Genomic DNA, 23,791 nt, shown 5'->3' with positions numbered 1-23,791 from the left:
GCACGGTGTCTCGCAGGGTTTTGCTTGCTTTTCTTTCTTTCTGAATTTCTGTTTGGACCTTGTTTCGGGTCAGTGAGGCGGCTGCTGGGAAGGTAGAACTGGAGGAAATAGAGAAAAATTCTTTTGGTGCTTTATCCCCCAGCAGCAGCGGCCGCAGATCTTTTGTGGTTTACCTATGGGCCACTAAAAGGGATTCCCGCTCTGGGGTTATCCTCGCTCCCTGTCGCACGAGGTTCTTTCTGGGTAATTCTGGACTCCACTGCCTTTTAGTTTGAGGGATTCAGTTAGGACTTTTCGGTCAGAGCACATACAGTGATGAAAATCATAATCAGGCATTTTAGTGCCCAAGTCAGGCAGCTGTCACTAATTTTTATTCTTGGCTAGTGAATCCTAATTAGCCCTTAAGACAATGGCTGAATATGCCACCATTTTGCATTTATTAAAGAGAATTATTGCAATATGATAGTTCGCACTTATTGTCACTGAATCAAGTACTAGAAAAAGGTATTAATCAGCGAAGAGCAGAAATCGAGGAAGTAGCTGAAAAATGCTCACTACAGGAAGGAGATCGCAAGTTATTGGCAGAACAAAATCAAGAACTAATAATGAAAGTGCAAGCCTTAGATAAACAGATATCTGAAAGACAACGTACAGACCTTTGTTTAGATAAGTTACCCGTATATTTAGAAAAAATTCAGGAATCGCAGGAGATTACTAGAGAACAGAAAGAGAAGGAAGATTCAGAGGAAACTTCAGAACAGGTTCAGGCATTAGAAAGCTATAAAAACCCAGCAGGAAGAAACAGGAAAAAAATTACGGGCCGGATTTTCAAAGGGTTACGCAAGCCAGGCCTTTTTTCAAAAGGCCCGGCGACGCGTGTAAAGCCCTGGGACGCGTGTAAATCCAGGGGGTTTACTAACGGGGCAGGAAGGGGCGGGGCGGTCCAGGGCAGGGCGGGGTCAGAGGCTCCCGGTACAGCGGCCATTTGCACGCTGGCAATTGTGCACCTCCTTGCGTGTACTGACCCCTGATTTTATAACTTGCGCGCGCAAGTTATAAAATTGAGCATACATGTGTGCGCGCACCTTTTACAATCTACCCCTTTATCTCTGATTTCCAGAAGCACATCTGAAATTAGCTACTACAGATAGTAAAGAGATTGAGTTATGAAATTGTCACAAAAAATTAGTTTCAGGTCTCTGAAAAAGAGGGGCGGATCTGAGATTTAGAGATACAGAGCTGGTCTCTTCAAGAGACCCATATCTCGCTGAAACTGAGTTGTTAAGGGCTGACAATAAAACATTAACTCAACAACACTCTGCAGACAAGCTAAACACACAACACATAGCTCAGATTAACCAGTTAGAAGAAGAAAAATTTTAATTAGAAAAAGAAGAAGAAGAGCTGTTAATTAATTTAAATGAATCTGCGTATTAGCTGAAGCTGTCTCAAAATATGGTTCAGCTACTGAAAGAAGCAGAAATGTCTGAGGAGCCAGGTAGAGTGGCCCCAGGCCTGGCACACTCCGAGGGCCCCAGTTACCCAAGGGTCTCTGACTAACCAATCGTTTTATTTCCCTCAAGTCTCTACCATAAGTGCTCAGGAGCCTTCCCTGTTTGAAACCAGAGAGACCAATACCTCTTCAGTACCAGGTGACATCCCACTTAATTCAAGAATTCACTAATTATTATGAGTTACTCTCTCAATCTGTAATAATTGAACTGCTATTTCTGTACTGATATTCTTGATCCTCCAGTACTTTACACCTCCTTGGAAGTATTGTTGAGTTTATTGTGTATTAACCTAATTTATTAGTTACAGTATTATTGTTTATAAACTTGTTTCTCTTTAATTTAATTTTGATTGTAAAGCCTGTTGCTAATTTAATGTTCCCTGTAAACCGAGGTGATGTTTGTTAACGAACCGCGGTATATAAAAATCCATAAATAAATAAATAAATAAATAAATAAATGATGGGTCTTTCTATCCCTATAGTAACGAAAGCCCGAAACCTCGGGTCATTCTTGACTCTGAATTATCTATGTCTAACAATATCTTTTTTTCATAAAATTCACATGCTCAAGCGTTTAAAACCTCTGCTTTACCCTAAAGATTTCCACACGATGCTACAATCTTTGATACTTACCAGGTTGGACTACTGCACTGCTCTCTACCTTGGTCTTTCAGATATCACTCTTCGTCCTTTACAACCGATTCAAAATACTGCCGCCTATATCCTAACAGGTACATCCAGGAAAGATCACATCACCCCAGTCCTGTGCTCTTTACATTGGCTCCCATTATTCATAACCTTATACTTAAGCAATCTTCCATCTGGCTATGTACATCTCTCCGTGTGTACCAACCCAACAAACATTTGCAGTCTTTAAATAAATGCCTACTTGAAGTTCCCTCTGTCAGACTAAGAAGGCTTGAGATTACCAGGAAACGGGCACTCTCAGTTGCTGGCCTCTCTCTTTGGAACTCTCTCTCAGACTCTAAGGCAGATAACTAATTCAAAAGAGTTCAAGAAAAAGTTAAACACCTACCTGTTCTCCATTGCTTTTGGTTCCGACCCAGCCACTTTATTCTTAAACGTAAGTAATCTCAGGCATGTTGAGGCTTTATTTTTATTTTAGTATTATCATTTTTGTCTTGATTATTTATCATCAGTATTGTATAGGGATGTGAATCGTGTCCTCGATCGTCTTAACGATCGATTTCGGCTGGGAGGGGGAGGGAATCGTATTGTTGCCGTTTGGGGGGGTAAAATATCGTGAAAAATCGTGAAAAATCGTTAAAAAATCGAAAAATCGAAAAATCGAAAAACCGGCACATTAAAACCCCCTAAAACCCACCCCCAACCCTTTAAATTAAATCCCCCACCCCCAAATAACTTAAATAACCTGCGGGTCCAGCGGCGGTCCGGAACGGCAGCGGTCCGGAACGGGCTCCTGCTCCTGCATCTTGTCGTCTTCGGCCGGCGCCATTTTCCAAAATGGCGCCGAAAAATGGCGGCGGCCATAGACGAAAAAGATTGGACGGCAGGAGGTCCTTCCGGACCCCCGCTGGACTTTTGGCAAGTCTCGTGGGGGTCAGGAGGCCCCCCACAAGCTGGCCAAAAGTTCCTGGAGGTCCAGCGGGGGTCAGGGAGCGATTTCCCGCCGCGAATCGTTTTCGTACGGAAAATGGCGCCGGCAGGAGATCGACTGCAGGAGGTCGTTCAGCGAGGCGCCGGAACCCTCGCTGAACGACCTCCTGCAGTCGATCTCCTGCCGGCGCCATTTTCCGTACGAAAACGATTCGCGGCGGGAAATCGCTCCCTGACCCCCGCTGGACCTCCAGGAACTTTTGGCCAGCTTGTGGGGGCCTCCTGACCCCCACGAGACTTGCCAAAAGTCCAGCGGGGGTCCGGAAGGACCTCCTGCCGTCCAATCTTTTTCGTCTATGGCCGCCGCCATTTTTCGGCGCCATTTTGGAAAATGGCGCCGGCCGAAGACAACAAGATGCAGGAGCAGGAGCCCGTTCCGGACCGCTGCCGTTCCGGACCGCCGCTGGACCTGCAGGTTATTTAAGTTATTTGGGGGGGGTTCGGGAGGGTGGGGGATTTAATTTAAAGGGTCGGGGGTGGGTTTTAGGGGGTTTTAGTGTGCCGGCTCACGATTCTAACGATTTATAACGATAAATCGTTAGAATCTGTATTGTATTGTGTTCCATAACGGTTTAAGACGATATTAAAATTATCGGACGATAATTTTAATCGTCCTAAAACGATTCACATCCCTAGTATTGTATTTGTTTTAATTTGTATTTTTATCTTATGTTTCTCTTATTATGTATGTATTCTCTGTAAACCGTTTTGACAAACTCTAGTTGCAAAAACAGTATAGAAACAATTTTAAATAAATAAACACCAATGTTATTCTCTTGAAAAAGGAAGCTGTACTCAGCATTGTCCTACATACTGACCAAATGGAGATTTGCCTCGACCGAGCCCAACCCCCAACTGGCCAGAGCAGAGCTGACACAGGAGCTCAGGAGTTAAGTCCATATGCAACAAAAAACACACACCTGCTACACCTGGGAAGCTGAATGACATAAACCAGAGTGGAGATGCCATGTCAGTGTATCTCCAGCTAGCAGACACACAAAACATACAGGTACCCCTCATGCTCAGTAGTGACGACTTCTTCATGAGCGAGTCCCTCATCCGCAAAGTGAAAGCTAAGATAGAACTGGATGCAGTAAAACACAAAAATACCTTAGTAGAGATACCTGGACAAGAAAGTAAGTTGCAAGTGACAGCAGGTAATTCAGAGCTGAAGTTAGGTAGTAAAATTTTCAAAAACAATTCCTCCATAATCATGGGTTTAGATTTGCCAATGAATTTTGGGCTCAGATTGTCTCATCAGACAGGGAGCCTATATCGACCTCGTGAATCATGTTGCCTGGAGCTGACTGGAAGGTGACCCGGTAAGCAGCCCCAACGATCACAAGTCTCTCAGGTCAGCCCACAGGTATGCAAAGTGGTGAGTGCTGAGGATGCCCATAATCCTAGCAATGTACAAAACTATCCCCTCAAGGTCAGAGTAGCCAAAGGTCAACAAATGTTAATGCAAGTTGGCTTTCTTCTCACTGAACATCAGATTTCTAGCATCTGGGTTGTCTAAGGGAGCCATACCTTGTATAGAGGTGTCAGAAATAGTACTGTACCTCTTAGTAACTAATACCGGCCCAGTCCGAATTACCCTGAGAAAAGATGAGCCCTTAGGTTCCCTAATTGGAGAATCATTCCCTGATCTGGAGCTAAACCTTCCGGTCATAGGTAAATTAAACATGAACACCAAGGTATACGCTGGAGAAGATCCCCTGAGTGTTGCAAAATGCTACCTAAAAGCTTTATCAACTTACAGTTTAATTGGCCTTATAATGATCAAGCCTCTAAGGTTCAACCGGAAAATGACTGCTTCCTATCGTCAAGCTCCCTTGACGGAAGTGAGACAGACGAAATCCAGGCACAAAAGGTCCGAACTGTTAGCTCAGTTCAGACTCACTCCATCTCAGAGGAACTAGAAGAGCGGGTGGAGATAGCTCTGAACGAACCCTTCCCCGGGTTTTATTTATTTTATTTATTTAATAGCCGTTTGCACATCGTATCGGTTTACAGGGAACAAGGAAATGGCCTAAATATATGGCAAAAATAACAAGTACATGGAACGTATATGAAACAAGAAACTTCAATATATGTCAAACAAGCAATTATTAAAACAGCAATTATTGCATGGAACGTATATGAAACAAGTAACTTCATCACATGATAGTAAATAACAGTAAAATATATAACAGAACCACATGGTAAAAGGTAACATGGTTAGAAGGACATTAAATATGTTAGGCATTTAATATGTTAGGGGGGGAGAAATGAGTTTAGAAACAGGAGTTTAGTAGAGAATAGTAATATTTCGTTAGAATGCCTGTTGGAATAGCCATGTTTTAAATTTTTTTTTTTATTTCGTTGTGCAAGATTCTGTGCAGAGATCGGGGGCATGGCATTCCAAGCTGAGGACCTGCTATTGAGAAAGCTCTCTTCATTGTGGAAGCGAGTTTTGTGAGCATGGGGGCGAGTAAGTGGAGGGTTCCTTGGTCTGTTGGAGGAATGGAGTTGGAGGGGCTCATGAAGCCAATGCGTGCTTTCATTCACTACAGACATGTATGAGGGATAAGGTTTTGAACTGTATTCTCGAGTTGATAGGAAGCCAGTGAAGGGTTTGAGGATACAGTAAATAATCAGCTCATGGAAGTGGATACTGAATGGAGAGTCATAGCATGTGCCAGTAAAGCCCTGTCAGAGCTGGAGAAGAAATATTCTGAGTGTGAGAAATCCCTGCTAACCACATATGGGCCCTTCAACACTTCAGAAGCAATACAAGGGGAGAAGCTAATAACAGAGACTTGTCACTGGTCCATAAACATTTTAGCCAGTGACTGAATCAAAGCCGGGCAGGTCTCCAGCAACAAAATTGCTTCCTGGACACTCACTCTTCAAGGTTGGCAGCTTGAGGTGAGACATGCCCAAGGACATAAAAGTGTTGTGGCTCAAAATTTAGTTGAAATACACGATGGCGCTGCTGAAGGAGAATCAGATTTGGTCTTGGAACCTGAGTCAGAAACAAGAGAACCCCAATGTCATCACGCCTATGACGAGGAAACATGCAACAATTTCCCTAAAGCTTATGTCAGTGGTTTTGCTTTCCACGGGGAAATGGACCATGAATTAGTAGCCGGAGTAGGAACAGCGTGGGAGGAGAGTCACCCCTGTGGTCCCCTCAGCTATGCTCTGGGATCCAAATCAAATCAGTATGCAGAGCTTACCGCAGCACTGATAGCTGTGCAAATAGCATGGTTTGCAGACCATTGTAATCTGCACAGATTCGGACTATGTCAGACATAACTTCATCACAGAGGAGAAATGTGTGGCAAAAGTTGTACTGGACAATATCAACAGAGGATTACTTTCATTTTACATATGCACATTAGACACTGTGCTCGAAATTAAATACCACAGTAAACATTAGTATAAATGGAAAGGACCCCTTAAGTGGGTCCACATTAGCAGCTCAGACCTTGTCACTCTTGTAAATTTGTGGATCAAAATGCTGTGCCCGGTGACCCTGACCTTAAAAATGAAACAGAGGAGTAGTTCTCTACTGTTTTTCAGATGGAGAGTCGATCCCTGAGCGAGATCTTCCTAGTGCTGCTGATGACAAGAGCGGAAGCTGCCAAGTAGGTTGAGCGTGATGCAAGACGCCCCTGGCTTCCTCATCATGCAGTCTCAGATTGTCATCCAGAAAGTCCGCTAACATGTACTCCAGAAATATTTTAACCTCACTAACATGCATTTGCCTGCAACTAGAGCTTGGTATGCTACCCAGAACGTCCAGAACATTCTAAGCCAACTGGACAAAATTATGATCTAGCCCATTAGACTGACCCAAGAGGTTTATTGGATTAATTGCCGAATCCATTATCTTTTCTGTCCTGGGTTCCCTCTTTGGTGCAATCATGTCCATTGCAAATGCAGTTTCGGTAAAAACTTGCAGAACACTGTTAAAGAATTGCAGGACGATATGAAAAGTATCTATAAACAGATAACGACACCAACAAGAATAATTAACTTCTCAAGGTAAAATGCTAAATAACACGGTCACCTTGGTTAACCTACATTCTCAAGCGAATAAGCATAACTGAGAGGACATTACCACCATTAAAACTGTGCTGAGTGAAGACCATACTTTTATCCAGCCCATTCAGGCCCTCACCAATAACTTGCTTAGATAACTGGATAACAGCATGAGTAACAATGAAAGGACAGATTCTAAGCTATGTAGTCTCTCCAGATGTCATTATAGAGGCTTTTGCTAAAATTACCCGAAGTAACATTGAGTCTATCCAGATCCAGATTGCTTATCATATGGGTAATGCTAAACCTCAGTATGTGGACGCTGAGAATATGGAGGTTGCTTATGTTTTAAATTTATCTTCCATTTTACCTGAGAATATTTACCAATCGAAACAAGTAATTAATGTAGGTATCTGGACAAAAATGCATACCCGCATGTAGATACATCTGCCCTTCTGGTATATCAAAGTGACAACACATAGCAATATTTAGTTCCTAATTTAGGCCTATGCCAACAAACCAAGGACATACATTGGTTGTATCCCGGTAAGCCTTTCCTAAAGGATACTACAGAAGCTCTGTATGGTTTGTCCTCTGACAACGTCCAAGAGAAATCTAAGATTATCATGACAAAGTATAATGAATTCTCTGAAATCAAGGTTGCTATTGTAAATATTGTTTGGTTGGTTAGCACTCCTCTGAAAGAGATTGCTATTTCTAACAAACATGACGTTACCAGTAAGATTCCCTTACCCAGTAATGTTTCTTTAGTTACCGTACCTAAGAACTCGATAGTTATTGTACAGGGGTATCTTTATACTACCTAGAACCAGATCTGCTTCCCACAGACGTAGAGATCCTGGATGTGTTTTGGGGCCATGAAATCAACTTTGATGAAAACCTGGAATATATTTTAGGCTATAAAGACTCTTATACAGTCAAACTGTCTGTGGACCAGAATACAGCAGAAATTGCCAACTACAATTATGATTCCAGAGATGAAGGTATTTTACAAACTATGTTTTGTCTTATGTCTTACCTGTCCTAATAACATAAGAATGTGCCATACTGGGTTAGACCAAGGGGCCATCAAGCCCAGCATCCTGTTTCCAACAGTGGCCAATTCAGGCAATAAGTACCTGGCAATTACCCAAAAACTAAGTCAACTTGATTAATAGCAGGTAATGGACTTCTCCTCTAAGAACTTATCCAATCTTTTTAAAACCCAGCTACACTAACTGCACTAACCACATCCCCTGACAACAAATTCCAGAGCTTTATTGTGCGTTGCACGAAAAAGAACTTTCTCTGATTAGTTTTAAATGTGCCCCATGCTAACTTCATGGAGTGCCCCCTAGTCTTTCTATTATCCGAAAGAGTAAATAACCGATTCACATTTACCCATTCTAGTTCTCTCATGATTTCATATCCCCCCTCAGCCATCTTTTCTCCAAGCTGAATAGCCGAACCTCTTCAGCCTTTCCTCATAGGGGAGCTGTTCCATCCCCTTTATCATTTTGGTCACCCTTCTCTGTACCTTCTCCATCGCAATTATATCTTTTTTGAGATGCAGCGACCAGAATTGTACACAGTATTCAAGGTGCGGTCTCACCATGGAGCGATACAGAGGCATTATGACATTTTCCATTTTATTCACCATTCCCTTCCTAATAATGCCTAACATTCTGTTTGCTTTTTTGACTGCCGCAGCACATTGCACAGACAATTTCAATGTGTTATCCACTATGACGCCTAGATCTCTTTCCTGGATGGTAGCTCCTAATATGGAACCTAACATCATGTAACTATAACATGGGTTATTTTTCCATATATGCATCACCTTGGACTTATCCACATTAAATTTCATCTGCCATTTTGATGGCCAATTTTTCAGTCTCACAAGGTCCTCCCAAAAATGTATCACAATCCGCTTGCCCTGGGTAAAGCCATTAAACCATGCCTTTCTATATGTTCTGTGATTTTGATATTTAGAACACTTTCCACTATTTTTCCTGGCACCGAAGTCAGGCTAACCAGTCTGCAGTTTCCTGGATCACCCCTGGAGCCCTTTTTAAATATTGGGGTTACATTTGCTATCCTCCAGTCTTCAGGTACAATGGATGATTTTAATGATAAGTTACAAATTTTTACTAATAGGTCTGAAATTTCATTTTTTAGTTCCTTCAGAACTCTGGGGTGTATACCATCCAGTCCAGGTGATTTACTACTCTTCAGTTTGTCAATCAGGCCTACCACATCTTCTAGGTTCACCTACTATTTTCAATCATCCTTTTTAGAAGAGTGATGGCCCTAGTAAGACACACACGAGAAAAGTCTCACCGTAAAGCCATGCGCCTGCAATTCCTCCCACAGCCCCCATCTCTGGAACTGTATGAGGTACCGAGTTAATCAGTACTTATACTTCGTCACATTTTAGACTAGGAAAAGGAGATTGTACCTACACATATATTGAAGTCTAAGACTGATGTCCCTACCTCATATTCCTAGTGTGCACCATGTGAAAACTACTGTATTTCCTTATTTCTTTTTATACTTCTATACTTTTTATTACTAGTTTCAATTTATTTTCCTTTACTATTATCCCATTATTAATTTTCCTCATTATTACAAGGATTCTATTCACTACTATTCCATCTATTACACTATTACATTATTGTCATTCTACTATTAATAGTATTAAGATTCCTTATTAGTATCATGCTTCTATTATTGTTGTGTTATTCATATCTCATGTTGATGATGTCATCATTGGTGGTCATACATGTTATGAAGGCTGAGGTCTGCACTGTAGTTTGATAGTTAGGCTTAAGTTATGATAAGCTCATCCCAGCTTAAGAAAGAGGAAATGTAGGAAGATACCCATGTTTTACCACGTAAGATAGATAATGATAAGTGCCCCAACAAAAAAAATACTGTCTCTGCTGAAAGCAAGAACACAGGAAACTTTGCCCATCTTGAATAATACTGGCCAGCTTATCAAGATCTGCTTGTTGACTAAACTCCTGCCTAAATAAAAACCAATCAAATATCAAAAATACACCATCTGTACAGCGAGCTGCTAAACTAGACAAACACCATCAAGAGCAATGCTCTGTCGCTGACACTGAATAAACTTTTGAACGATATATTTATATTTTCTATTCGTTTTGAAAAAAGTAAATACCTACACAATAAATGGAATCAAATTTAAAATTTTGTGTGAATCAATTTACCAAAAAATAATGAATGGAGTAGGAGAAAGGTTTCATACATAGTGTAGGTGCCCAGCACCTCTCTAAGGTGATTTTATAATCATTAACCTTCCCCCTCCTCCTCAAGTGATTTTAACAAATTTTTTTGAATACATTTTTTTAAGAATAGTAGTGTTGTCCCAAAGGACGCCTGAAGACTCTTCCATGGCAAAATATTTTTAAATGCATACACTGCAAAATTTAACTGAATGAAACTCTATGAAATGTCAATAAAAGGTGTAAAAACAGACTTCCCCGATTATGGTTGGTATGTCCTCCTTCTTGTTGAGTGGTCCCGACATGTTTCAGACAAAAATGCCTTTCCTCAGGGAGTTTAGTGTCTGCTAACGACCAACTTCACGGAGTCTGCAACCTTTGATTAACGATTCCTCAAGAGCTCAAGGTTTCAGCCACAGGGCGATCCTTCTCTGTCGATCGCCGGAAAGAATAATCTATCAGACAAAGCTGACTCCTTATATGTGTTTCTACCGGATCTGAAACCACCAAAGAGAGAGCTCAGAGCTATGGCGGTGTTCTTGACGTCACTGTCGGACTTGATAGGGAACTTGCTCTGTATGATGGAAATACGATACACGGACCTGAAAGAATCACTCTAGTCAGTCATCATTCGAGACTCGTTTTCGATTTTTAATGACGTGATTTTTACAAACCAGGGCCCAATTGCGACCTGGTTGAGAACTCGAACAGCGGGGGGGCGGGATTAATGGCGAACCAAAAAGTGTTTCGCTAAACCGATTGTTTACAAAAGGCTGTTGAAATTAAGCTCATCATTCATGCCACGGGGTACTGAGGTTTTCAAAGTAAATATCCAGAAAGCTTCTCGTAAATTCAAAGACGAGCGTATATCCCCACCGCGAGATGGGAGATGTACTTGCTCTATAATTGTCCATTTTAAATCGGAGATTTTGTGTCCAGAATCTACAAGATGTTGAACCATCGGTGCCGTTAGCTTCAATGTGGTGAATCTTGATTTGTGTTCCCCTAATCTTACCCGAATGGGTCTGGTGGTACGTCCTATATACAACTTGGGGCATGTACAAATGATTACATATACCACATTGTTAGACTGACAGTTGGTGTTACTCTTTCTCCAGATCTTATATCCTGAAAGTGGGTCTTCCCACTGTACTCCTGTGATGGTTTGTACACACCAAGCACAGTGGCCACATGGCCGATGGCCCACTATGGGTTCATCACTGTCCTGATTGTCTATTTGAGCGTGCACCATCTGGTCTCTGATGTTTTTCCCCCGGGCCATGGCAAAAGTAGGAGGTTCCTGAAAAATATCATGCATAGACAATATATGCCAATGTCTATGAATGGCTGCCTTTATTGTACTTGCTGCTGTGGATTGTTTCAAAACACATGTCAGCCGTGTTTCCTCCTTACGGGGTTTGTATTGTAATAGTGCTGTTCGTTCACTGAACTTTGCTCTTTTGTATGCTCTATTAATGGCCCTTTGTGGATAACCTCGCTGTTGAAATCTGTTAGCCAAAATCGCTGCTTGTGTCTCAAAATCCTTCTCGGTCGAACAAATCCGCTTTGCTCTGAAATACTGACTCACTGGTAGCCCCATTTTGAAGTTCTGGGGATGATGGCTTGAAAATTTAACAAGTTATTGCGATCAGTGGGTTTGCGGTGGATGGTAGTGTGGTACTCCCCATTTTCTATGTTGATCGAAACATCTAAAAATGTGATCTGACGATTTGAGGTTTGCGATGTGAATTGCAAATTTACATCCAGCGAATTAATCCATTCTAAAAAAGAATGTAGCTGTGTTTCTGAGCCTTTCCAGATAAAGAAAATGTCATCTATGAAACGATAGGGAGAACTGACTATAGCCTGGCCAGCTCCATAAGTGTGGGAGAAGGAGGGGGGTGGGGGGGGGGCACAAAGTGGACACTAGTAGACAGGTACTGAACCCCTTATATCGTTGGTTATAATAAACACATACATTCTTAGGGAAAATAAAATACAAACTAAAGGTTCCTATGAATACAGAAAAGTGCATAGAAAGTGTACACAGACTACTTCTAAAGAATACACAGTACAGGAAATTTAATAACAAAAATATTGTCAATGCATGCAGTTACTCTCTCTGCTGGAAAAACTGATATCTACCCATCTTTCTATTGGTATCTTATCCATGTTAGCTAAAATCCACAAACCTGGAAACAATGGTAGACCAGTTGTTAGAGCCTTTGGGCAGTTCTTGTCACTCGCCAACAGGGGCCCTCAGTAGGCTTGCTATCTAGTCCACAAAACCATAGAGCCTAGAGGCACACTGAGGGCCCCTGCTGGTGGGAAGCAAGAACTGCACATAGACCCTCATGCCAGTCATATTAGAAATTGGTATATACATCATAAATATCTGTATTAATAGAGGTGATTCTTAAACCTTTAGTACAAAATCAGAAATATCTTTATACTATAAATCACAGACTTTCTAAACACATTAACAAAATAAAAAAAAGCTTCCTCCTGACAACCTTTCTTACCACAATAGGTGTAAAATCACTATTCAGTGATATTCCCTTGTAGAAGGCATAATAGCATGCTAGAAATTTCTAAATATATCGCCCTTGGACCCTGTACACCCCAGAGACCATTAAAGAATTAATGAAATTAATCTGGTCTCACAACTACTTCAGTTTCAGTGAGAACATCTATTTAAAGATCATTGAAACTGGAATGAGTAATAGAATGGCATCGCATTATGCCAACCTGTTTATGGCAGAGTTGGAAGAGAAATTCATGAATAGATACCAAGTAGTACCAGACAGTACACTTATGACATTTTTATGATTCTAGTTTCTTTTATAGGCAGGATCAGCAAGATTTTCTCTGGCTCCTAGGGAGAGAATGGGATGTCTGCGACCTCTCAGGGTGATGTTATCACCAGAAGCCTAGATTCCAACTTGACTACTCCACAGCACAGAGTTAAATTTGGACATCTGTATACAGAAAAATAACCAACATCTGTATACAGAAAAAGTTTCAATTTCCACATTATACACAACAAAGCTGCAGGATACCACTGAATATGCTCTGACCCAAATGACAGGGATAAACACCTCAACAGATTAGCTGAATTCTCCACACAAAAAGGCTACAACACTGTAAATCATCCCTCCAGTTCTAGCTGTATGGCAGCCACCCTAATCTGAAGCAAAAAACTGGCAAGCAGCAAACTTCAAGCAGAAATTGAAATGCACAAAACTGTTTTAAGATGCCACAATGCAGACTCAAGCCAACACATATCAAACGACCCTACAGCTTTGGGAAAGATATTGAGCAGAAATGTATGCTTATCTATTGAGGTAGAATGCATTACGCAATGCAGAAAATGTGAGGAAGGGTGTTATATCGACAAGCACGACCTTCCACAGACACAGGACCAACACACCAGGGAGAAGAACAAAGTGAGGGAATGTTTTTCAGGTTAAACCATTGCATCGATAACCTTCCAATCAAGATATCAAAAGGGAAATTCAAAACGTAACCCGATATTTTAAAGGAAAATGAGCAAACACTTTGAAACAGACAAAAAGGGCCTTAGTAGAGAGAGAGGAGTTTTGCAAACTCATTACTAGACATCATCATCTTATAGGTATAAACACTTTGGTTAAATGTTTGTCTTCCATACTTTTTTCTCACAGTTCTCTAAACAGATCATCCACCTCGTTTCCACTTTACAACTGCTCACAGTTTTGATGGTGTAATCCAACTTACAATTTATTCGCGTGTTACGGCACCCTCGTCTTTAATTCAGTTTGCACTGAGCTGAAGGAGGGAGCACAGCTCTTGAGAGATATTCACAAACCTATTAAGTTAGTCCAATGAAAAGGTATCATTCTAACTTGATTGCTGAACTTTGTTGCCTCGCGTCTACGTGGACTAACATGGCAACCACGCTGCTTTCCTCTCAGGTCTGAATTGCGCTTGTTGGACTGGTTGATGTCACGCAGGGCAGCAGGGACGGCAACAGTAGATTGAGCACAATAACATGCTTTCAGAGCGACAATAAGCTGAACGATAGAGGAAGTTATCCCCTGGGAATGCATTATCAGGACTTTGCAGGCTACGTCTTGTGGGATATGAGCACTGATCCTCACATTATTAGTGCATTATTGACAGGCACTTTCCCTCAAGGTCTATATATATCCCCACAGTCCATTTCAGAAGGCCGGCATATTAACTTCTTAGGACACTTCCATAGGACGATATTAACATGGAAAAGGACTGCAAGGTTACAAGAAAAATTCAAGACTTCCTCTGTTTCGGATCACTGACACTCATCAAGCATTCTGGTCTGAGGTAGATGCTTAATTTTTACCCTTTACCGAGCCATGGAACAAAAGCAGGTGTGGAGAGAAAACCATGCTATTTCCAGTGGTCTCAGTAAAGCCTAATTTACATATAATGCACTCTCATTTACAATTCATGCTATACCATATAAAAGATAGATAAGAACACAAGAAGTGCTATGCTGGATAAGACCAAAAGTCCATCAAGCCCAGCATCCTGTCTCCGACAGTGATCAGTCCAGGTTACAAGTACACAATAGGATCCCAAAGAATAGATCCAATCCTTCTTGGTGATACCCCCGGGACAAACAGAGGCTTTCCCAAGTCTACAAGGGTAAAAGTAGTTAATGGACTTTTCTTCCAGGAATTGTCAAAGCCCTTTTTAAACCCAGCTACTCTAATTGCTTTAATCACATCCTCTAGCAACAAACTCTACAGTTTAATTGTGCACTGAGTGAAAAAAATACTTTCTCCAGTTTGTTTCTCCAGTTTGTTTTAAATACTTTCTCCAGTTTGTTTGTCCCTCTAGACTTAGTATTATTGGAAAGGGTAAATAACTGGTCCCTATTTACCCATTCCACACCACTCATGATTTCCTAGACCTCTGTCATGTCCCCTCTCAGCTGTCTTTTCTCCAGGCTGAAGAGCCCTAACCTGTTTAACCTTTCCTCAAAGGGGGGGCCGTTCCACCCCCTTTATCATTTGATTGCCCTTCTCTGCACCTTTTCTAGTTCTGCTAAATCTGGGGCAACCAGAAGTGCACTCGTTACTCAAAGTGTGGTCGTACCATAGGTCGATACAGAGGCATTATAGCTTCCATTTTCCTAAGAATACCTAACACTGCATAGGCTGTCTTGACTGCCACCTCTCACTGAGCTGAGGATTTGAAAGCATTGCCCACAATGATCCCAAGGACGCCAAATACCAAACCCAGCAGATGCACCTATGGATTATTCTTCCCTAGGGATGTGCAGATACCAAATTTTGGGTTCAGTTTGTTTTTTGTTTGGGGTTTTTTGTTGTTAGTATTTGGTACATTTAGGGCCGGATTTTAATACGTCCGATTTTATAACGTGCGCGCGCAGGCGTGCACGTTATAAAATCCGGGGTTGGCGCGCGCAAGGTGAGTGCACACTCGTGCACCTTGCTTGCGCCGAGCCCTAGGGGAGCCCCGATGACTTTCCTCGTTCCCTCCGAGGCCGCTCCGAAATCGGAGCGGCCTCGGAGGGAACTTTCCTTTGGCCCCTCCCCCACCTTCCTTCCCCGCCCCCCAGCCCTACCTAAATCCACCCCCCCCACTTTAATTTTATAAGTTGCGCCTGCCTCTGGGCAGGCGTACGTTGCGTGCGCCGGCCAACGACCAGCCCGCGGTCCCGGGCACAGCAGCAAATGGCCGCTGTGCCTGGAGGCTCCGGCCACGCCCCCGCCCCGCCCCTTTTCTCGAGCCCCGGGACATAAGCGCGTCCCGGGGCCTTATGCGTGCCGCCGGGCTTTTTGAAAATAGGCCCGGCGCACGTAACACCCCCCCCCCCCCAAACGCACGTAAATCCGCCTGGGTTTACGCGCATAGGCTTTGAAAATCTGCCCCTTAATGTTTTTTTTCCAGTTTGGTTCATTTCCCAAAACTGAAAATAAACAAGAAAACAACCCTGAAACATTAAAAAAAAAGAACAATTTTTTTTTTTTTTTTTTTTAAATCCGGCTTCTGGCAGCAGTGGCTAAGCCTTCCCAGGACCAGGTGTCAAAGCCCGGGCAGAGGCTCCCAGTTGCTGCTCCTGGTGCCAGTGCTTGAAAAATGATGCCATTCACCTGGAGGATGGTGCCAACGTGACATCACTTTGATGCCTGCCACTGGTGCAGGCGGTGCCACTTTGATATGCATTTCTATGCCCAAATATCAAAACGGAACAGTTTGCACCAAAGAAAGCAAAGGGCAATCATTATTCAAGCTCCAGGTCTGGGAGAGGCAACTGGTAGCCCGGACCCAGCCTGGGCCTAAATGTCTGCACTGGGGCCTAGACCCTGGATCCGAGCCCAGCCAGGAACACAAAAATACCTGGAAATTTTCGTAGGAGGCTATTTTCCATTTTAGAGCCAATCGAAAATGGCCTCATTCGTTATCTTTTTTGCATTTGTTAAAAAACAAATGCACATCCCTATTCTTGCCTGTATGTATCACTTTGCACTTGCCCACACATTAAATTAAATCTGCCATTTAGATCCACAATTCCCCACGTGGTCCTCTTGTAATTTCTCCATTGAGAGAAATGACTCTTGGTTTCCCTATTCCTTGACCAGTTACCAATCCACAACAGACATCACCTCCCATCCCATGACTTTATAATTTCCTGACGAGTCTCTCATGAGGGACTTTGTCAAAAGCCTTCTAAAAAATCCAGATACACTATAGCAACAGACTCATTCTTGTCAGTATGTTTGTTTGCCTCCTTCAAAAAAACATCTAACAGATACGTGTAGCATGATTCCTCTTTGCTAAACCCATGCTGGCTCTGCCCCACTAGTCCGTGTCTATCCAGATGGCCATTAATTTTGCTCTTCAGAACAGCTTTCAACCATTTTTACCAGCAGTAGTTTCCTGGATCACCCCTAGAGAGCCCTTTCATCCAATGGGCACGACCTTGGCCATCCTCAGGTACTGCAGCTGACTTGAATGAGAAATTAGAGATTAATGGTAATAAATCTGCACGTTCAACCCAGCCAGCGCAACAACAGTCCTTGGAAGAAGAGCCACAAACTGCAGTGGACCCTCACAGGCCACCACGTCTCGCTGCTGAGGGATGGCTGAGACTTATTCCCCACCCCTCCCAAGGGGCTGTGAATGCATTCCCAGCACTGGCCATCCTGGGGACAAGAGGCCTGGCCCGGAAATCAAACCCAGGTCTTCCACAAGGCAGTGTTCAGCTCTACCATTGAGCCACCATGGGCCTACCTTCTGAGCAACACGATTGCCACAATAACCCATTTAGAGACGCAGGAATAAAAGGTCAACAAGCAAGTTACAGGGGACAGCTTTTTATTGGACTAACCTACATCTGTGACTAAGCCTTGGAGAGCTGTGTGCCCTTCACTAGGTCAGTGCAACGCCTCAAGCTCATCCAATAAAAATGTATCACCTTTTAACTGGTTTGTTAACACGCACGTCTACAGAACCCAAGTCCTAACAGACGTGAAAAGGAAAGATGATCTAGCAGCCAGAAGGAAAGGGGGGAAACGGCGATTCTGACAAAGAGCAAGCCTCCGAAGACAGCTTTTTAATTTCAGACTCTTTCACAGTCATTTATCCCTTTCTTCTGAACAACATCAAGATTTATTGCACGTCTGCAAATCCCATTACACAGAAAAGCAGAGAAAGAAATTCGGGATAAATAAACTTGGTGATCTTACCTCAACATAAAGGATGGGGAAAATCCCAATCTTATCGCCCAACATTCCTTCCGCCCAGTTGTCATCGACTCGTCTGATCACAGTCAGAATTTCATCCTAAACGTATGCAGATCACCCCCAAGTTAAAGGAGAGAGAAAAAAAAAAGCACAAGTTAGATTTACTAATCGCAGAAGAGTGCTCTCTATAGTAAGCAGGCATTTAATCATGCACATTTTTTTTGGCCTGTTGCATCTTTACACATTTTCAGAGAGTTCTGGGCAAAAAAATATTAAAATGTTCAGCTTCAAACGTTTTTCAAACTTCTTTTGCACTGATCTTGATGAAATAAAGCCCACTTAGAAGTTTAAAATAAAATTCTGTATCCCACTGGAAGTTACCCCAGTTTACCTTTTCATATTTGCATGATTTCTAAATTTGTGTTTTTATTTTAAAGGAAATATTGGGCTTAAAAATCACTGTCTGTGCAGGCAGGGCATAAAACACTGGCACAATCAGGCACCATCTCAGCACATTGCAGCACAATATCGCCATGGAGACTGGGACGCTGGAGATGCAGTCACCATGGCGACTGATGTGCATCCTCTCCGAACCCATACGGAGCTTCATGAAACAGGATCAGTGCCGATGAGCTGATGCTCTCCCAAAGAAGAAGCAGCAACTAGGGCATTGGCTAATTTAGGGGCACATTTACCAAAATGCGCTGAATGGGGCGTTAATGCGTGTTCTTAGAAAACGGGCCCCGTTCATTTCAGTGGGGCGTTAGTAGGTTTGGGTTAACCATGCACCTTACTGCTCTACTCACAGGAGGTCAGCCCCATTCAGCCAAGGTAACTAATGCCCTGGCCTTCCACATTTGTGGAAGGCCAGGGCATTTGTGATCTAAGGACAATTTGTGATCTAAGGACAATGTCTGTTGCTGAGGCATGGCCTTAGGTTGGCCACACAACTGAATTTCCTGCCTTTTGTGTCTTTATCTTAGACCCATATTTTTTTTTACACTACAGGTTTTGCTAGTTGACTTATGTTCACTTAAGCCACCTTGCAGATAGGAAAATTGCTTCTAGAGCAGTTATAGTAGTAGTAGAAATTAATGATCAGAAAATGCTGGCTACTGTGAGCTAAACTTGGAAGCCATTTTTTCTGTGGCGCTGGCAGAATACTGCGAAAGGTCAGGCAGCAATAATTCTGCAAAATGATGGCTGTGGGGACCTACCTCAGACACAGGAGGGGTAAGGGGCGACTTTCCGGGAGGGGAGGGGGGAAATCGGGCCATTGAAGGTCCCTTACAGATGCTTTGGGAAGAGGAGCCAAAATCAGACCACATGGCCTCTTTATATTCAATTTGGTGGGGGGGGGATGAAGGGAGATCAAGGCTTGGGGATCCCTTGATTTTCGGGCTGGACGTTATGGGGAGGGATGGAGTCCATTGGGACACTGTGACCCCTTGATTCTTTGTGTTGAGGGTTTGGCATGGAGAGCGGTGGAGAAATCCCATTTTTGAACCACTTAGGGGGCCTGAACATGTTTCATGCAAGTATTCTTTATTTTACGTTACTGCGTTTGCAGGAACTTGCTTAGAGCATTACGTGGGATGCAAGAAATAAATCCAATAAATAAATAAATAAAACGGTAAAACAACACCTGGTTTCAGACACGTGTTACATTTTTACCCTTTACCAAGCCTCCACAAAATAGGAGGTAAGAAGCGAAGAACCATGCTATTTCCATTGGGTTCAGTAAAGTCTACTTTGCATATAATACTCTCTCATTTGCATACGGGTAAGCAAGACGTTTATTTCTTACAAGTTAACCATCTTCATGTACGCGTGTAGGGGACAATTTTGAAACCCCACATATGGCTTGCAGTCCCTAGGGGTATACTCTACCCCCCCCCCCCCCCGGGACCGCAAGCTCATTTTCAAAGGGAAACCCTGCAAGGGGGGTTTGAAAAGTCGGCCAGCAGCAGGACTGGGGGCTCCATTTTTGGTACGTACATTCACGAAGGCTTTAAGGCAGGTGAAAATATACCTGCCGAAAGTACACGTGGGGCTTTCAGCCACTCTTCCTCCCCCAACCTCATCTGCCCCTGTCTCCACTGCCTTTGCTGGATGAGCAAAATGTGCACTTGCTGTGAACCTCTGGGGGCGGAGGGGAACAATTTTCAAACAAGGTTTATTCACGGGTTAACTCCTGTTTACCTGCAGAAATACCTTTGAAAAATGTCTCTAAGACCTTCCCGTCAGCATGTACAAAAAGCTCTTAATGTGCACAATGAGGGGCTTCAGTTTCAAGACAATTTATACACATAAAACCCTGTTTGATGCGTGCAAGTGGCATTTTGAAAATCAAGCAGAGCCCTGGGCATGAAAAGGACGTATACGGATGTTTTTCTATTGGACCTTGGTTTGGCCACTGTGTACTTTGTTATTGTTCAACATGTTTTCTTTTTTTTTTTTGTGGTGTTTAAATAAAGAGATATTTTTTTTTTTAAATGTGGCCTAAGGTCTGCGTGATACTTTGCGCATGCAAATTTTAACTCTCCGCAGGCTGCTGAAAACTCCTCTCTAATAAAGATTCATGGCTTGGGCCCCAGCGACTGCCAGTACTCTAAACCCCCATCCCCTCGGTGCACTACATTATGAAAGTGCTACAGTGTGGTAGAGAAAAAGACAAAAAAAAAATCCACTATACAAAAGACTACCTCTTTCTCTTTTTTTTTTTTTTTCTTGTTGGTTCTCTTTTAAGATTTATACGATGGAAGCAAAATCTAAACCAGTCACACGGATCTTAATTGCAATTCAAAAATTTCCCAGACGCTGGCAGGGGGGCTTGTGAAAGCTGCAAAGCACCCCCCGAGCTCGATCAAACTATTTCGACAGAATGCTGAACTCTGCCTGGAAGCCCCGGGATTCACAAACTCATCATTTTCTTGGTTTGGGATCCATTATTACCAAGCGAAAAAGAGGCGCTCTCATCAGTATTTTTTTATTTATGTGCAGGGACTGAGAGGCAAGCATTTGTGCTTCTCTTGATGTAGCCCTGTGGGGGTGGTGGTGTACACGCATCACAAGCTCGCTTTAACTGCTGAGATCCCGGGAACTGCCCTCCTGGCTTAACGTTACCGAAAGGAGCGGGCTTCGACAGCAAAGCTTTCTTTACAGGTTTCAATTAAAATTCGCTTAAACAGACGTTTATTTTCGGTGCTCTTCTTCCTCGTACTGCATAGAAGTAAAAATTCGTCATTTTTCTTTGTACAATGTATCAGATGCGTTTTTTTGTGTGTTTAAATTGAATACAGATGTGCACATACGTCTTCCACTGCTGGAGGGTCAGTGTGGTGGTCCAGCTGTCACTGTACATTACATTGCATCTGTCATGGTGTCTACTGGCAGTGAGCTGTTAGCTCTCTGGCTATGGGAAATAAGTTTCCTACGGCTGCTCTTATAATACTAAAAGGAAGACATGTTTCAGGCATGATGTGGGGGGCACTGGCTTTTAGAGGAGGAAAAACCAGCTGAAATCAGCACCCCCGGGCCTGCAGCTTAGAGGCAGGTGGGTGTGCAAAATATATGGACAGAACTTAACAATACATTCACTTCACTGTCCAGACAGGCAATGATGAATCTGTGCGCAATGATCGTGCTACTACGTCTTCCAGATGTTTATTCCTGCCAGAAGACTGCAATGGGTATTTTTCACGCTTTCACTATTTAAGAAACAGAAAATAATTTAGGCTGCCTGCTCTGGAATACTTTTGTGGTTTTCCCTATGCATAAAAGAATTGTTAACAGTGCTGTTCACTATTAGGGGGAACTGATAGTTTGCTGTCCCTGCAAAAGCCCCTGAACCCAGTGTTGCAAGGGTCTTGCTGCTCTTAAGAGAGGACAAAGGCAGTGTCCAAAACAACTACACCTCAGCGCATACATTCATTCTGTACAGCCGACCAGAAATTCATATACTCTATTTCCCCTTACACAACAGCTGTAGATGCTCAGACAAAAAAGCAAATACTCATATAATATTATTTTTGGATGGTTCGCTCACATTAGTCAAAGATTCTTTCACTCATCCTAAAAATCGGAGGCCCTGTTGGAAAAAAATGACTGCATAAGATTATTTTCACAAAGGGTTAACTATTGTCTTTGCAGTTTGTCAACAGGGGCAAGGAAGGGCCCAGCAATCTGGGACATGTTAATCAGTTTGGGGGTGGATTTTCAAAACTGTGTATAAGTAGCCCTCTCTACTCGTGTATTCCGTATTTTATAAAAGTCGCAAACTCGCGCATATTTTCACTTTCACATGCATCTATACGCAGGTAAAAAAAACCCAAAACAAAACAGAGTGATCTAGGGGGGGATCCGGGATAGGGGCCACACGAGTTGCCATTCTAAAAGTCACACACATACATTTGCTAACCTACCCGTGAATTCTGACACCTGCCGATTACCTGGCGTAAGTGATATTAAATGTGGTTACTGTATAGTGCTGACCGAGTGGGGAGTCTGGGTAACCTGGGGGGGGGTTAGGCTGATGAGCCAGGAAGGTCTCCATGACTTGGAGAAGAACTGGGTAAAACATTTAATTTCATTTACACGCCATGTTTAAAGATGGCGCCGGCCGTCCATTGCTCCTACCGTGTGACAGGGGCCGACCAATGGCACCGATATACCCTGTCACATGGTAAGGGCAAAGGGCCATCGGCGCCATTTTGTTTACTGGCAGCCGATGGCCTGCGAGCCGAAGATCGCTCCTGGGACCCCTGCTGGACTACCAGGTATTTTAAGAAAGTTTGGGGGGTCGGCAGGGTGGGGGATTCTAAAGAATTATATTTAAAGGGTCGGGGTGAGTTTGGGGGGGGGGGTTTGGATGCGTTCCCTTTCTCCCCTACCCCCAAAACGATCGGCTGCCAGAACCATTCATGGGGTTCCTATCTGTTTCGGGGGGGGGGGGGCTTCGAAATCTGATGAATATTGAAATATCATACACGATATTTCAAATCGTCAGAAAAACGATTCACATCCCTAATATACATGTATATGTACGCTTAGTTGTTAGAAATTTATCCTCTTTTTGTATAACCTATCTTCCTTCGTGTTGTTCATTTTCTTCATCTCTCATTGAAAAGTTCCTGTTAAGTTTTTATTGTTTTATCTTAAGCTCTGTAGTAATCTTTGTTAAATACAACTTTCAGATCAAGATGCTGGTCGTGATCCTGTCTGCTAGGCAGCCTCCCTGTTTGCAGAGTTCCTCACACAGCTGTCCTCGTTCCTGTGCAAAGCAGCTCTTTGATACTCCCATGACACAGCAGTTCCACCCCTATTTAGCCCTGCCTCTCCAAGTACTTGGTACCTCTTTGTTCAGGTCGCCTTGGCTCTTTGCATTGGTCCACCTTGCCTTCCTTTCCTGTTGCTTGGCCTCCTTGGCCTTCTGCCTTGCCTTGTGGCCTTCTTGGTCTTCTGCCTTGCCCTGTGGCCTTCTTGGCTTTCTGTCTTGCTTGTGGCCTTTATGACCTCTTTGCCCTGCCTTGGCCTTTGAGCCTTCTAGTACTTCCTTGCCCACTTTGGCCTTCAGGCCTTCTAGAACTTCCTTGCTCTACCCCAATATAGGCATGAAGGGCAATTTGGCA

The 23,791-nt window shown here is 43.0% G+C and overlaps 1 protein-coding gene across 2 annotated transcripts in view; it reads right to left on the bottom strand.

Moving 5' to 3' along the window:
• Nucleotides 1–23,791, bottom strand: part of SH3RF3 (SH3 domain containing ring finger 3) — a 477,464-nt gene that overhangs the window by 157,434 nt on the left and 296,239 nt on the right. For both annotated transcript variants that reach the window (XM_029604598.1, XM_029604599.1), the window contains exon 3: nucleotides 18,165–18,260. In XM_029604598.1, coding sequence (XP_029460458.1) covers nucleotides 18,165–18,260 — 96 coding nt within the window. The remainder of the gene's footprint in view (nucleotides 1–18,164; nucleotides 18,261–23,791) is intronic.

Source organism: Rhinatrema bivittatum, chromosome 5, assembly GCF_901001135.1.
Source record: "Rhinatrema bivittatum chromosome 5, aRhiBiv1.1, whole genome shotgun sequence".
NCBI lineage: Eukaryota > Metazoa > Chordata > Amphibia > Gymnophiona > Rhinatrematidae > Rhinatrema > Rhinatrema bivittatum.
This window is presented reverse-complemented; position numbering and strand designations above follow the sequence as displayed.